Source organism: Syngnathus leptorhynchus, chromosome 6, assembly GCF_054491065.1.
Source record: "Syngnathus leptorhynchus isolate UIUO chromosome 6, UIUO_Slep, whole genome shotgun sequence".
Taxonomy (NCBI): Eukaryota; Metazoa; Chordata; class Actinopteri; order Syngnathiformes; family Syngnathidae; genus Syngnathus; species Syngnathus leptorhynchus.
Window position 1 is genome coordinate 7,414,311 of NC_141200.1, and position 14,994 is coordinate 7,429,304.

Below are 14,994 nucleotides of genomic sequence, written 5' to 3' on the forward strand. Positions count from 1 at the left end.
CCACCTCCATCCCCCTTGCACACCACCACCCCCTCCCCGAGGAGGAATAGACGGATTACTGCTAAGTGTGCACACGGCAGCCTGCAGCTGCTCTGACCGGGCCAGCCCGATTCTCAGAGGAAGCAAGAGAAGCGCAGAGGAAAAGGAAAAGAGGAAGAGAGGAGGAGAATGAGGGGGATGATTGTGCCTGGAGTTCTTCAGCCTTTTTCTGTCTCTCAGTCTCTGTCACAACAGGGCTAATCACCAGCCGAGGAGCCCTTGGCAAAGTCACACCGAGGGAGGTCTTGCCACCAAACAAGGCGACCAGCATGAAACAGGAGACGGCTGGACTGTGATTTATTTAATTTGATATATTTTTTTCACTTTTTATCTCCTCTTTCAACCCAACAAAATTCTCCATGGATCAGTTTTACATCTGAAAGACTTGGGCCAGGTAAGGGGATCTGGGGCAACGGAGGTTTAAGTACCTGGCAAGCCTTTTTGGCCTTACCTGTATCCCGTTGCTCAGTCCTCACGACCAGGAGCCATTTTGTACCCTCAGCCAATCAAGGCAAAACAAAACGACTAAATCCGGCCACACTGACCCATGGACAGACGTTAGAAATCGATGAGACGAAAACGATTTCCAAACTAATGAGGTAAGTCAGGTTATTGTTCTTATGGAAGCTTATTCGGATGTTTTCCTTCTTTGGCCCTTGTCCTAATCTCTCATCACCTATCTCTCTTCTTTCTGCTTCTGGCGCATTCAATTTCGATGCAGCGTCTTCCTGCTCTGTCGATGGAACTCGGGAGCCTCAATTTGCTCCAGCCAGGCTAGGGTGTTACATCCTCTGGTGTGTGCCATCTCCCCCCACCATGCAGAATAATGTGCCCTCCACATCATGAGTCCTTTGGGCCAGGTTAGTGTGCAGCTTACCTGGAACACAGCCCTGCTTGCCGTGCTCTCCCTCATGGTGCCTGCTCTCAGTATGTGCCAGTCCAGCAGCCCAGCCCTGGGCTCAGCCAGCTCGCAGAACTGCCCAGGCATGTGCTCTTGCACCAACCAGCTCAGCAAGGTGGTGTGCACCCGCAGAGGCCTGGTTCGGGTTCCTTCTAACATCCCAGCCAACACCAGGTACCTTAACCTGATGGAAAACAGCATAGAGACCATACAGGCTGACACCTTCAGGCACCTGCATCACTTGGAGGTGCTGCAGTTGGGCAGGAATGCGATCAGGCAGATTGAAGTGGGGGCCTTCAATGGCCTGACCAGTCTTAACACTTTGGCGCTGTTTGACAATAGGCTGACGGTGATACCCAGTGGAGCTTTTGAGTACTTGTCAAAGCTAAGAGAATTGTGGTTGAGGAACAATCCCATCGAGAGCATCCCGTCTTACGCCTTCAATCGGGTCCCCTCGTTAATGAGGTTGGATCTCGGAGAACTGAGAAAGTTGGAGTACATCTCAGACGGGGCGTTTGAGGGTCTTCAGAACCTCAAATACCTCAATTTGGGGATGTGCCACCTAAGGGAATTCCCCAATCTCTCACCCCTCGTCGGTTTGGAGGAGCTTGAAATATCAGAGAATGTTTTCCCTGAACTTAAACCCGTTGCCTTCCACGGGCTCAAGAATTTACGTAAACTGTGGATTATGAACTCCGGCATCACCACCATTGAGAGGAATGCGTTTGATGACATCACAGCTTTGGTGGAGTTGAACTTGGCTCATAATAATTTGTCATCTCTCCCCCATAACCTCTTCACACCTCTGCAGTACTTAGTGGAGCTCCATCTGCACCACAACCCTTGGAAATGTGACTGCGATGTCGTGTGGCTTTCCTGGTGGCTCAGAGAGTACATTCCCACCAATTCCACCTGCTGTGGACGCTGCCATATCCCCAGCCACATGAAAGGGAGATACCTGGTGGAAGTGGACCAGACCACGTTTCAGTGTTCGGCACCATTCATACTCGACGCTCCGAGAGACCTAAATATCTCGGCGGCGAGGGTGGCAGAACTGAAGTGTCGCACAGCTGCCATGAGCTCTGTTAGATGGCTTCTCCCCAGCGGGACAGTACTGACACATGGTTCGATTCACCCACGGATATCTGTCCTTAACGACGGGACCCTCAACTTCTCCAATGTTCTGCCATCAGACACAGGGGTCTATACTTGCATGGTGAGCAACATGGCAGGGAATTCAAACGCCTCGGCTTACCTAAATGTCAGTAATGCCGAACTCAATACATCAAATCTGTCCTATTTTACTACCGTAACCGTGGAGGTATTAGAGCCAACGGTGGAGGAAACCCCCAAACCCAAACCAACCGTCCCTGCCTCGCCTTCGGTCTTCAAACCTGTCTTCATCTCCACCCCTACTGTGCTGTTCCAAAACACGCAAACTCCAAGACAGGTGTCAATCCCCACTGCCAGAGTTCCCAGCGGGCCTGCTGCTAGCCTGGATGAGATCATGAAAACCACCAAGATCATCATTGGCTGTTTTGTTGCTGTCACCTTGTTGGCAGCGGCCATGTTAATAGCATTCTATAAGTTGCGTAAACGGCATCAACAAAGGAGCACAGTGGCCGCGGCCAGGACCATAGAGATCATACAAATGGAGGAGGAAGTCCCTCCAGTTCCACCCTCTTCTGGATCTAGCGGCTCGGAGGAGACTGGTTTGGTATTGCCTACCTTAGTGGAACACAACAGCAACACCTTTAAGCCTGGCTATGTGTCGTCCTCTCGTCAAGGGGCCTACGCGGCCCATTGGACCCAGAACAACACTCTGCACCGTTCAGCCAGACAGCATCACAGCCACATCAGCACCATAACAGATCCTTATATCATTAAAACTACTCATGAAAAAGAGAAGGTTCAAGAGACCCAAATTTGAATAATGTTCCTCCTGGGTTTGTCTCTGACTCTGCCCCAACCTTTTGTCCATGTTGTAGAATGCACAAAGAAAAAAACATGGTATCTTTTTTTGTACAGAAGTGCAAAGCAGAGACACTTCTTGTTTCTTGTACATGCCTATACATAAGTATATCACTGAAAAGAATACAAATCTATATATCTATATACGTTCATGAGACTATCAGGAAGTGGTAAGATATGCAGATTCTATTAGAAAAGAAAGAAATTTGACACTATTTTCTAAGAACAGGTGACCTCTGCTTAAGGAATGCTTTTAGTCAATGAGAGCGACACTCGATAGTGCAGAAAAGAGACAATATTTAAGATGCAGTAAAAGATGAGTCTTTGTGTGGTTGCTTCTAACAGCCTCATTGAAACTTCATTTTCCCTGTGCCAAACATGATATGCAATAAATCGGTATTTCCCAACAAAGTGGGGTTGGGGGGTGGGGGGTGGTATCAAAGTCAAATGTGTCTAAATTTGAGCATTTGTGTATGGATAGCGATGTGATGGCACAGATGGAGTGGGTGCTGTTCAGCAGCCGAGAGACAAATGCTTTTTGGACTGCAGTGCATTTTCTGCAGCTCAGATTTAAACCTGTGTTTGCTGATGTCATGCTTTGACCATTGTTTTTCAATCTAAACGTGTTAAATGTGTGTGCACATAAATGATCCGGCGTGCAGACTAATAGCAGTTGTTACAAATACTTAGTTCTGTTTCTGGGTTGCATTCTGTTGTGTTGTTTCTCTCCCTTTTACGTTTTGCTTCTTAATGGCTTGTGTAGTGTCTAGGGCTAATTTACTAATGCATTACAGCAGTTGCCTGACTTGTCTCTGCAAGGGCTCATTCTGATGCTAATTTTTCGGCGGAACTGACATGCGGTGCAATGATACAGGGCTTTGCGCCCCATTCTGGCTTTGGGAAAGGTTTAAAAAAAAAAAAAAAAAAAAAAAAAAAAAAAAAAAAGATTGACTTTGAACACAATGAATGTTTGTCTGATATCCGGGGCTTTTTCCATGGACTACATTGACTTTGTTTTACCTGTTTGATTTGAGGAACACTATTTTTAATGGAGAGACAAAAAGAGGCTATGAAAAAAATAAAACCTATTGGTTTGTATTTCTTCAAACGGAAACATTCATCTCATGTCTTTTGTGTGTGTGTGATTTGTTTAATCGTAAAAAGTGGGGGTCGGATTGTAAATCAACCCCCAAACCTCCCATTTTATGCTCCTATGCATTTACTTGGTGTCTGCATGAATGGGTCTTTAAGTAAGTGGTGTACAATGCTGCATTATACCCCACAGTGGGGCTTTATGCAGGTCAGATACGCTGTTGGTCTTTGATTCCTCCACTTCATGAAACGTTGATCGTTTTTCACTGAGTGAGCAGAAAAACAAAATACATGTATCCCACAGTTGTACAGTTTGGGGGTTTCATTTCCTTGTATCTCCAGGTTCCACTGTCATCTTTCCACAAAACGTTTCATCTACTTTCAAGAGTGAGAGCAAAATCCAAAGCTTGCAATGGGAAGTAAACATATTATTATTTTGTTATGAATGTATAATTTATTCAGATACCAATTTCCAAATGGGGAGACGAAGAAGACTTACACACTTACGAGTCATTATATATAGTTGGTACTGCAGACTCTATTCAAACCCCGCAGATAGATAATTGTTTGTATAATGTTGTACATGCAAAAAAAAAACACAAAAAATCATCTCGCTGAGGCTATTTGCAGAAATTAAAGTCTGAGCCCTGTGACAATTATAGAGTATGGTGAGTTGGCAGGAACAGCAAGGCTCCACTCAACAGCTCCAGGCTGGGGGTTCTGTCGCTAATCACAGAGGTTAGCCATCGTCGTTTTTGTGCAAAAGCGGCAGTCACATTTTGTTCCCTGACCTTGCTCATAATCAGCATGGTCTAATTAGATTTTAATGAGAAGTTATAAATATAAACAAGAAAGGTATTGTTTTGTTAATGTATCTATTTAGTGTTTGTGTGAGAGTGAGATACTCCAAAGGTATGGTGAGTCAGAAACATGGCAAACAGGTGATGCTTATGCTCGCGGCAATATTTATTTATTTATTTATTTATTTATTTATTTATTTATTTATTCACGGTTCCGTTCTACATGAGTAATTTTCTAAACGTTAATACCGGAAAAACGGTGTTTGATGACTGAGGCATTAAGAAAGTTGAGAAAACATTGAAATAATTATAGTTCAGTTGTTTTGTACAAACAAAAACATAAATTAACAGTGATTATTTTTAATGTTACAAAAATGCATCTTATAAATGAATTTATCATTCGTTAACAAAAAAGGGTAATTTTTCTACCCCTACATTTAAACAATAAGGTGCCGTACATTTTTTTTGTATCAAAAAATTTGACTTTGACATGTTTGACCTCATGACAACATTTATTGACAAAATGATGCTCAGCATGTTATTGTGCTGCCTCACTGCTCTGAGTTTGAATCTCAACTTTGGCCCGTCCGTCTTTGTGTATGCTCTCCATGTGATTGTGTGGTCTTTCTCTGGGTATTGCAACCTCTTCCCACATATCAATAACATGCATGTTAGCTTGATTGAATACTCTAAATTGTCCAGATGTGAATGTTTCTCTAAATACTTGTCGGTCGTTATGTGCTCTGTGATTGGCTTGTGACCAGTCGAGGCCTTTTGCCCAAAGTCAGGCTGGTTAGAGTCCAATTAACCTGGGACGGGGACTGGGGGTGGTTGGCGTTTCGTCTTTCAGGTACTCCAAACATGGTTTTACTTATTTCAGCACATTCATTTAGTGCAAAATCCAACAAAATTCTCCAGGGAGCAGATGCTATTAATAGCTGTGACTATACATCTGGTTCAGCAAAAACTGGGACGGTAATTATGTAATAGTCTGGCGTATAGATTGAATGGGTGCAGGTTATGTCAGGATGAAACATGGCTTGTTAGTTAAGTGTTTTCTGGAAGCACAGGAGAGTGTCAATGAGTTGGAAGACCTCTTTGTGTAAACATGAGAGGAAAAACACCTGATATGATTGATATTACATGAATGAGCATCGTATATTTTTTTCCACAGAAATCAGCAAAAATCGAAGCACAAACGTTGCCTTGAGATAAGAATTTAATTCATTCCATGAGCACGCTTGTGAATCAAAACCAGAAATATTAGTTGTGTGAGGGTTGTTAAATCGTCTGTCTCCATGCACGAATGCACCGTTTGTGTTAAAATTACTTAAAGCGTTAGAATACTACCACCTGGATGCAATTCATTATGGTTTGTTAGCGTTACGAAAAGCAGACTTTCTTAAGGTTACGTTTTGATGCCTCTTTTTTTGAACAATTGTTCACGATCAGCCAAACCATTGCTTGCTGGTGCCTGAGTTAAGTTGACTGCACTGCCCCCATCCATCTCTCACATCTCGTGTCTTTGCTCACAAGGAAAATAAAATTAGTCCACCGTATCTTGTATGGGGAAAAATTGTAAATTTGGGTCACTCATATCTTAAGGCACCACTGTTTAATGGCTGAATTAGCTTCCCAGTTTCTGAGCTGCTTGCAACGATCAAAATGGTTCTGCAAAGATAACCCCTTTATTGTCACTAATCATAATTGGTTGTCGGGCCCCACGTGGACGATCAAAAAGTAATTGCGATCAATGCTTTCTTTTTGTATGAATAAATTAAGCAAATGATGTGCTGTGACATGTTTGATGGAGAAACATGGCGTTTTCAAACATTTATTTTGCTCAGCAACGTGATTTTAACTGGGCAGGGGAACTCTGATCATGTTAAAAATTCAAAGGTGGCCTTAAGTTGTTCTACAATGCTGCCATGAGACAGCGTTAACATACTGATTATGATAGCAGCCTTTTTGTCTTGGATTGAAATGTGATTTTTTTTGTTTTTTTGCTTACCTGCACGGAAAAATCATGTCATTACTTCTAGTTAAAGAAGGCAATAGTGAATTTAACCAGGCTCACTTCCTGTTGTTTATCGTGTGTGCGACAATTCTTGCTTTTGCTTATGTGTCAAAAACCCCTGCCTACCTACCCAATTTTGCCTCTGAATAGCTTGCAGTAAAAATGGACTTTACCTCAGCCAATAACAATGACTCGCGCGGTTGTCACAAGGGGAGAAAAAGGCTCAAATTTGGCCCTACTCTCAATTGTGTTACCCTCTTTGTAGCGGCACAGCAGATTGTTTGATTTACCGGAATGAAAAAAAATGTTAATCAGAAAAGAGCCTCATTAAGATTATTATCATTGGTAATCTGTTGTTTTGGCATCGTTGTCTTGTTAATGGGCAGCGATGTATTAAATCAAGCAATCAACATACGGTCCCCCTGGTATAGTTTGCGTCAAAAGCATATTTTCCTCTCCTCCCTGAAGCCAGCATTACAAATGAATACCCAATGCTGGAGAACCTTCCGCCAAAGACATCATTTAGAGCAGCCTGTCGGACGCTTACGTTATCCATATTAGCGAGGCATGGCAGAGATGAAGAGAATAATGTGGCAGCACATACAGTAGTTTGTCTCACTCCAGCTTGATAGGATCTGCAGCAAAGACTGGGAGTATGGGGGGGGGGGCAACTGGAGCGAGCGGCGATGACATGCTGTGGCTGTCGTTTGAGCTAAAGGGTTTGTTGCAAGCAGGTCCTTGAGCCTCAAGATCCATATCTGTTAATGAAGTCTCCAGCAGTACCAGGCAACAGTAAGTCTGCCAAAGTTTCCCTGGTGACTGATGCTTTTGCGCAGCCACAAAGGGAGTGTAAGAAATGATTCACGGCCGCACCGCAATTAAGAAATAGTCTGGACTCCAATTCTCTTATCCCTTTTGTTTTCACTGCTTGATTAGTCAGCTCACACTTGACCGCATGCTGCTCTCAACATCTCATCTAGTACCTCCGTCTTCATTTTTTTTTTTTCTTACCGCACATGACAAATTCTATTTTAATGCAGTAGGCTCACCTATGAAACAGCGCTAACCTACATAGAAAAAAGGTCAGTGGAATTAATGATGCAAGCCTCCAGACTGTTTAATTGGCCATTCACTCACACTCATCCTCTTCTTTTTGTCATTTGCCAGACACACACATCATTCATGTTAGTGTGATATTTTGTGACTTCAATCGCAAGTAACCTTAGATACCAGAAGCTTGGCATACCGGATGTGATTAGGAGCATAATGCCTCTCAAACGCCATCCATCTATTTTCTAGCAGACCAATCACAGGGCAGCAAAACAACTTACTGTGAACAATTTTGAGTTTTCATTAAATACAATATTATGCATGTTTATGGAATGTGGTTGGAAGCTGGAGTGCCCAGACAAACCCACGATGGCGTTGTTGGATTTCAATTAGCATATCAGTTTCCTCTCATGAGAGTTTTAGAGGAAATGTAATTAAATGCGTAGTCTCATACTGCAGTTTGACTGCGCTATTTTTCCAGCAATTATAAAGTGCTTGGGTAGATTTTCATTACATTTTTAACCGTATTACTTTTTTTTTTGTTTTTACCCTAGCAATGCTGTGTTATGTGCCGTATAAATAGAATACCACTCAGCTGAACGCCAACCTCCGCCAAGGCCAAACTACTTGTGATGAAGTGCTGCCTCTGTGAGTGAAAACGCAGCCCATGCTTTAACTTTTTTTTTTTTTTTTTTTTGAGGGCTTTCGCTCCACCCGCAATTACCATGGAAATGTAAAACTTTCACAACATTGGCGAAATGCAGAGGGTTAGGAGGGGGGTATTTGGGGGGAATTTTCATGGTTGCCCACTAACTACAATAATAGACCAAAAATTTGAAATATGACACAGGCAGTTAAAAAAATAAATAAATAAATAAATAAAAAAAAAATATATATATATATATATATATATATATGTGTATATATATATATATATATATATATATATATATATATATACACATACATACATACATACATATATATATATATACATACATACACACACACACACACACACACACACTCTTATACGGTATACTTTTTAGGAAAGTTTCATGCTGTTATCTTTCATGAGCATCTGCTCTACATAATTATTTCTTAATCATCACTTCTCTTGGTATAAATTATGAATATAGTTACAGTATATTGTCCTCAGGCATTATTGTGCAGCCTGTCATTGCCATCATGCAGGTTTGAGTCACTCACACACACACACACACACACACACACACACACACACACACACACACACACACACACACACACACACACACACACACACACACACACGCATGCATGCATGCACACACTGTACATGTCATTGTCACTGTAATTTAGGACAATGTGTTCTCATTGGAACACTGCAACTCTGGATAAAGTGTGACAGCTGGACATTGTTCCCGGAGGTCTGTTTCTCTCTGTCACTTTTTCTGTCTCCATTGTGTGTGAGTGGCCGTTTTTTGTTGTTGTTGTTATTTAACCTCTCCCACTCACTGCCGCAGGAGGTAGGTGTTTGCGCAAACACTTGCTACACAGCCACATAATAAAATGCTTGTTGTAAAATCAAATCTGATTGCACAGTCAAGGGAGCGTCTTTTTTTTTTTTTTTCCCCAGCAAAGTACTTAGGCCTGTCATGGCTGAGGTGTTTGTTCATTTTCATCATTTTCTTGGTCAAGATCAACCTAAAATGCACTATACGTACATACATACATACATATATACATATGTATATATATGCCCATAAGCTCTTGTTTGCATGACCATGGTTTATGGTGTTCCCCTCCAATTTGGATTTTGAAAATGATTATTATTATATTATATAATATAACTAAGATGTTAACAAAAGCTGGAGAAGACACATGCCTACCTCAGCATGGCACAACAACTTTGTTGGCAGGTTAAAACCATAAAGTCATGAAAGGCTCTTCCAGTAACAACCTGGCCAAACTGTAAAATGTCAACAGCTTGGCAGTTGTACGAAATCACTCAGCTCATTTTATCATCTTCTTATTCGTCTTTTTTAGACTTGACTTCCGTCTCCATTTTCCTGTAATGCCTTTGACCCTGCCAATAACATCCAAGGCCCCAGGGTTGCCATGGTTTCCCCGGATTCCAGCGCAGTAGTGATTGGCTGTTGAGGGCATAGTGGTAGACACAGAACTGTGGGAATAGGGAGCCTACTGTGACCCTGACAGAATGTTCTGCATTCATATTTACGTGCAGGTCCTTGATTTTGAAAGCCACTGGCAAGTAAAAGAATTGCTCATTCATGCAGTGTTGTGCTGTGGTTTCAATAACTTTAATTAAGAAGGATGAAAAGCATCATGTCAACAACTAGCATGTCAGTATAGCATGTCATGATTCCTCTACTCCCCAAGAAAATAGATTGAATCATTTTTGTAAAATTATTTTTTGTGAGTGTCCCTTGACCACAGCTGTTCATTTTGTGTTTGAGTGGCAGATATATTTTTTTCTCTGCCTCATTTCATTTCTTTCTAGTTAAAGGATGAAACAGATAAATAAATGAAAAATTAACTGAAGACTTAAAACCACAGGATCTTGGCCTTCAACATTGGTATTTGGTCACTGGGTGGTACTCACAAGTTCATGACCCATCACCGCTGCCGACTCTGTCTATTCATCACTTGACAACGTAACACAGAGGTAATGTATGTAAAATCATGTGGAAAAAGGTTTAGTGCCTGGATATAGAGATCCAAGGTAATATATGTATTTCATACTAATACAATTAAAGGGAAACAATCTTGTGATTTGTGTTTAAAATATGTCCAGCACACTTCATTGGCACTGAATTGGATTTGGGCACTAGGAATTGCAGAGTTAAATCAAGGCTCCACTAGGTTGTGGATTCAGCATCACCTAATAATAATATTATTGATACAAGGCCACTGATAATTTTTTTTTAAAAAAACATCCCTTCTCTTGTCCTACCTTTTCATATTTTTCAATTCAAAATAGAAGTTAAGACTGTAAGATACTTTTGAAGCATCGTAGAGTTTGAATATTTTTGTTCTTTTTTTATTTTATTTTTTATCTCCTAGTCTGTGAAGACTCACTCCAAAAAATATCAAGCATCCGTATTTGATGAGTTGGAAAGCTAAGAAAAAACAACAACAACACCACTCTGCACTTGCTGTATTTGAAAGTAAGTGTCATAGACAGCGGATCATAACCTGGAGGCGCTGAAATATTTTCTAATATTCAGCAGTGACGGATTTCCTTTAGCAAACAAATTGGCACAGCAAAAGGGAGCAGATGTGAGATGTGCAAGCATTTTACTCAAACGTGATCACATGCCTGGGTAGAAGAGGTAGAAAGCACAGTACAGACTTGAGTCTAATAATAGCACAGTTCTCATTAAGGCTCGTTTGCAGTTCAGCGAAACTAACAATGTTAACTGAGCATTTGAGTTTGTTCTGTTATTAAACAATAATTCAATCCAATACAAAGGATTTTGCCAAAATGAAGCCGTTGACAACCATCGATAAAATCGTTTGGTTGGGTGCCCTACAAACGGTATCATGCTATGGGAATGCAGGCTTGAGTTTACTACATGACACATGAATACAAAAGAAAAAGTAAAAGTTTCATTTCATAAACGCTTGGAAGTGAATTCCGAGATTTGTTATTTTCTCAAGATTGAAATGAATTAATGAAAATGTGCAATGACTGAGAAGTCTGTAGTACTAAATTGTGGACGTGTTTTCCACCATTTTAATTTTCCAGGTTTCTGAAATGGTACTGTATGACCCCTCAATCTCACCACATACTTCACTTGTTTGTCTTTTCCATATTAAGTGAAGAACTATTAAGTGACTGATGCTGATTTGTTTTATGCCACAAATAATTTGTGGACCTGACATAATAAAAAACTACTCTTCATGAGCAGAAATTACAGATATGTATCTTTTTTCACATATAGAAGTTGTCAAACTAATAAAAACACAAGTATATTATGAAAAATCACAAGTATTGTCATGAAGTAAATGTAGTTTTTACTTCATACCACTGCTATACCATGATGTTGCTAGTTGTTGAAGCTTTTGCCCAAGCTGTAAACCTTATCACTCCCCAACACTCTTTTGTAATCCTGTCAACTCGAGAGAACTAATTGCTCCAGCCTTCTGTTCTTTTTATACTCAAATGTTAACCGTAGCATCACACAAAGCCAAGACCACATAGGTGTCAGCCTTTATCCACTGGCAAAGGTCCCCTGCCACCTCTTTGATGATTCATTTTAACCCCATTCTGTGCATTCCTATTTCCACTTGCAATCATATTTTCAGATATTTCTCAAAGGTGAAGTTTGTACTTTACCTAATTTTGAACTTGTATTCCACTCTAGTACCGTAATTTCCGGACTATAAGACGCTACTTTTTGCTCAAGTTTTGAATGCTGCAGCTTGTCATCTGGTGCGACGTATCTATGGATTTTTCGTGATTTGGTGATGACTTAATCACTTACACTTGTAAAACGGCTGTGGACCGCTGTTGTGCGGCACCGCTTTGCTGGGCAGAGGGATATGTGACACGATCACTGGGGAGAAGAGTGGTGTCATGTCCATCTGCCAGGCAAATAGTGCCGTGTAATTGACACAAAGAAGAGACAGAACGAGATTAAGACAGACATTACTGAAGAAAGGAAGCTTTTATACACAAACCCTCATTATGGGGAACAAAAGAAATGGATATGATGCCGCTTTTAAGTCACAGGCGGTCGATTTCGCTCTTGACATGCAGTGTAGAGGTTTCTTCCGGTCACTAGGGGGCACTGGGCTATTGTTGCTTCACCCTTTTCTTTTTTTTATTTCCTGGTCACGTCTACTCGGGAGCTATACGTGTAGCTCGCTAGTTGAGTTTGCTGCTTTCTGTGTACCATCTTTCTTTGTAAATAACTTGCGTGTACATGCAACTTTTAGTACGGTGCGGCTTATTCATGAAATAAACAAAAATGTTTGTGAGGTGAAGCTTATATTCCAGAAATTACGGTACATTGAATTTGTTTATATATTTTTTAGACCCACCCACAATAGGAGAAAATCTGTCAGGACGAGATGAAGGTCACACCTCAAACCTCAGAACTGTAGAACAGACGTTATAATTACAAATCCACTGTGCTACCAGTTTTCCATCCATCCATCCATACGTCCGTCTGTCCATTCTCGTGGACTGATTTGGATAGGGTTAGGGTCAATCATCTGGTCCTTGAGTGATAGTCAGAGACTTTGTAAGTTTCCTAACACTAAAACCCTTGGTTATCATCTTCAGCTATTTTGTGTATATATGACTACACATTGTGATAATCATATCCGTGAATTGAAAAAGAACACAAGTTTGATTCATTTTTCTTTGATTCTTAATGGCGCATAAAACTCTCTGAACCACTTGTCCACTTTTCTGAGGACCAACCAGCGCTTGACGATGAGGTGTCACTGGAGCCTAACCTGATGGAGTACACCCTGGATTGGTCTCAATTCAATCACAGGACACAGACAGACAATGATTGACACTTCTGTTTGTACTGAGTGGGAATCAATTCCAAGCTAGCTGCACTAAAACGTAGGCACCAAGGAGCAGCCAACTAGTTTTCCTTGCTGCTAAATCAGTGCTCCTGGTCACCATCATCTATTAAAATGTTCTTTTTTTTTTTTTTTTTCATCTATCTGCACACACAACATTATCTTCCTTCTAATTCAACAGTTTTAAATTTCAGCTCAGGCATTTGCTGAATCTGAATTGATTTCTTGTCTCTCTGTCAAAACCAAGACCTCTTCATTTTTCTCTTTCCTTTTTTTTTTTTTGCCTTAGTTCTGTAAAATACCCGTGAATCCCCTCTCGAGCTTCTCAGGGAGTGAAGATGGATAATACCATGAAAAGAGCGAACGGTGCAGTGGATGGGGATTTGGGAATACCGAGCTCAAGCATCACTCATGTGACTCTGCACTGCATTATAATTCCACTGACGCTCCATCTTTCCGCAATTATGTTCTACAGTATTTTATCAGCACAATAGACACCAAGGTTAGTATTTCTTTGTTTGTTAATAGTCTCATTGGTTTATGATCACAAGAGAAAAAAGGGCACAAAAATACATGCACAACATCCACTTGATTTATTTTCCTTGGCCACAAGTTAAGATTGATTCATTCAGATTCATTTGAAGGATATTTAAAAAAAAGAATTAAACCTTTTTTGGGGGGGCGGGGATAGTGCGACCCCAGTTCTCAGTATTCACTCACCTGCTGGGTGTACCTTGGTATCCATTGTTTAGATTATTATATAAATGTGTGTGGGGCACTATCATCCATATAGTGAGTCGACACAGGAGTCGCCAACTGTTGACTGGGCAAACACTCGTTGTCTACATCCACTCGTGTTCCTCAGTGCACACATTCAGAGCAAAGTAGCAGCTTGTCGCTGTGATCCGGGCATATTGGTCTTTGGCACAGAAAGCACAAGCTGCTGAGTTTTCTCAGTCCACCACAGATGGGCAGACCTGACACCTCTTTATTTTGAACCTGCCCCCTTGACACTGGAATTGGAGTCAGGACATGGCCATGCTTGCAATTTCAACCAACACCTTCATGGGCCTAATCGTTGATGAGCTAAATATTGGCAATGTACAATGTGGAAGAGAGCAGGCGTCTTTAGCAGTGAGTAATGTGGCACAGAGTGTAACGGAGGCTAACTCTGTCATTCATGCTCTATCAGGAAACCAGACGGCTCGTTTCTTTTCGAATCAGTCTGGAAAACCAGGCCGATGGCACCGCTTCAGAGACAAATTTATTTTCCATACATATTCTGCATTCTGTGTCGATATTGTAATGTCGAAAGTGAGTTTAAGAGCAATGTTCTCCAGAATCGTCCAAACGGCCATTTATTACTTGACGAGAGACAGGGAAAAAAAGACTTTGCCTGAGTGGGCAGACAGAGATAAGACTTTTCATCGCCATGGTAATAACACTTGGGTGCTGGAGGTCATTTAATGAAGGAAAGGCAGATTATATGGGTTTATGTGGTTTCAACCTGTGCACAAGTTTTCATGGTAAATTTGGGGTGCATACTCAAAGTAATGGAGAGTATGATAAAGGGATGAAGA

The 14,994-nt window shown here is 41.2% G+C and overlaps 1 protein-coding gene across 1 annotated transcript; it reads left to right on the forward strand.

Annotated features, from left to right (window-relative positions):
- Window positions 1-881: 881 nt before the first annotated feature.
- lrrc4.2 (leucine rich repeat containing 4.2) lies at window positions 882-2,870 on the forward strand. Its single transcript, XM_085914697.1, has one exon. It carries the CDS (start codon window positions 882-884, stop codon window positions 2,868-2,870), a length of 1,989 nt encoding a protein of 662 aa, XP_085770823.1.
- The last annotated feature ends 12,124 nt before the right edge of the window (window positions 2,871-14,994 follow it).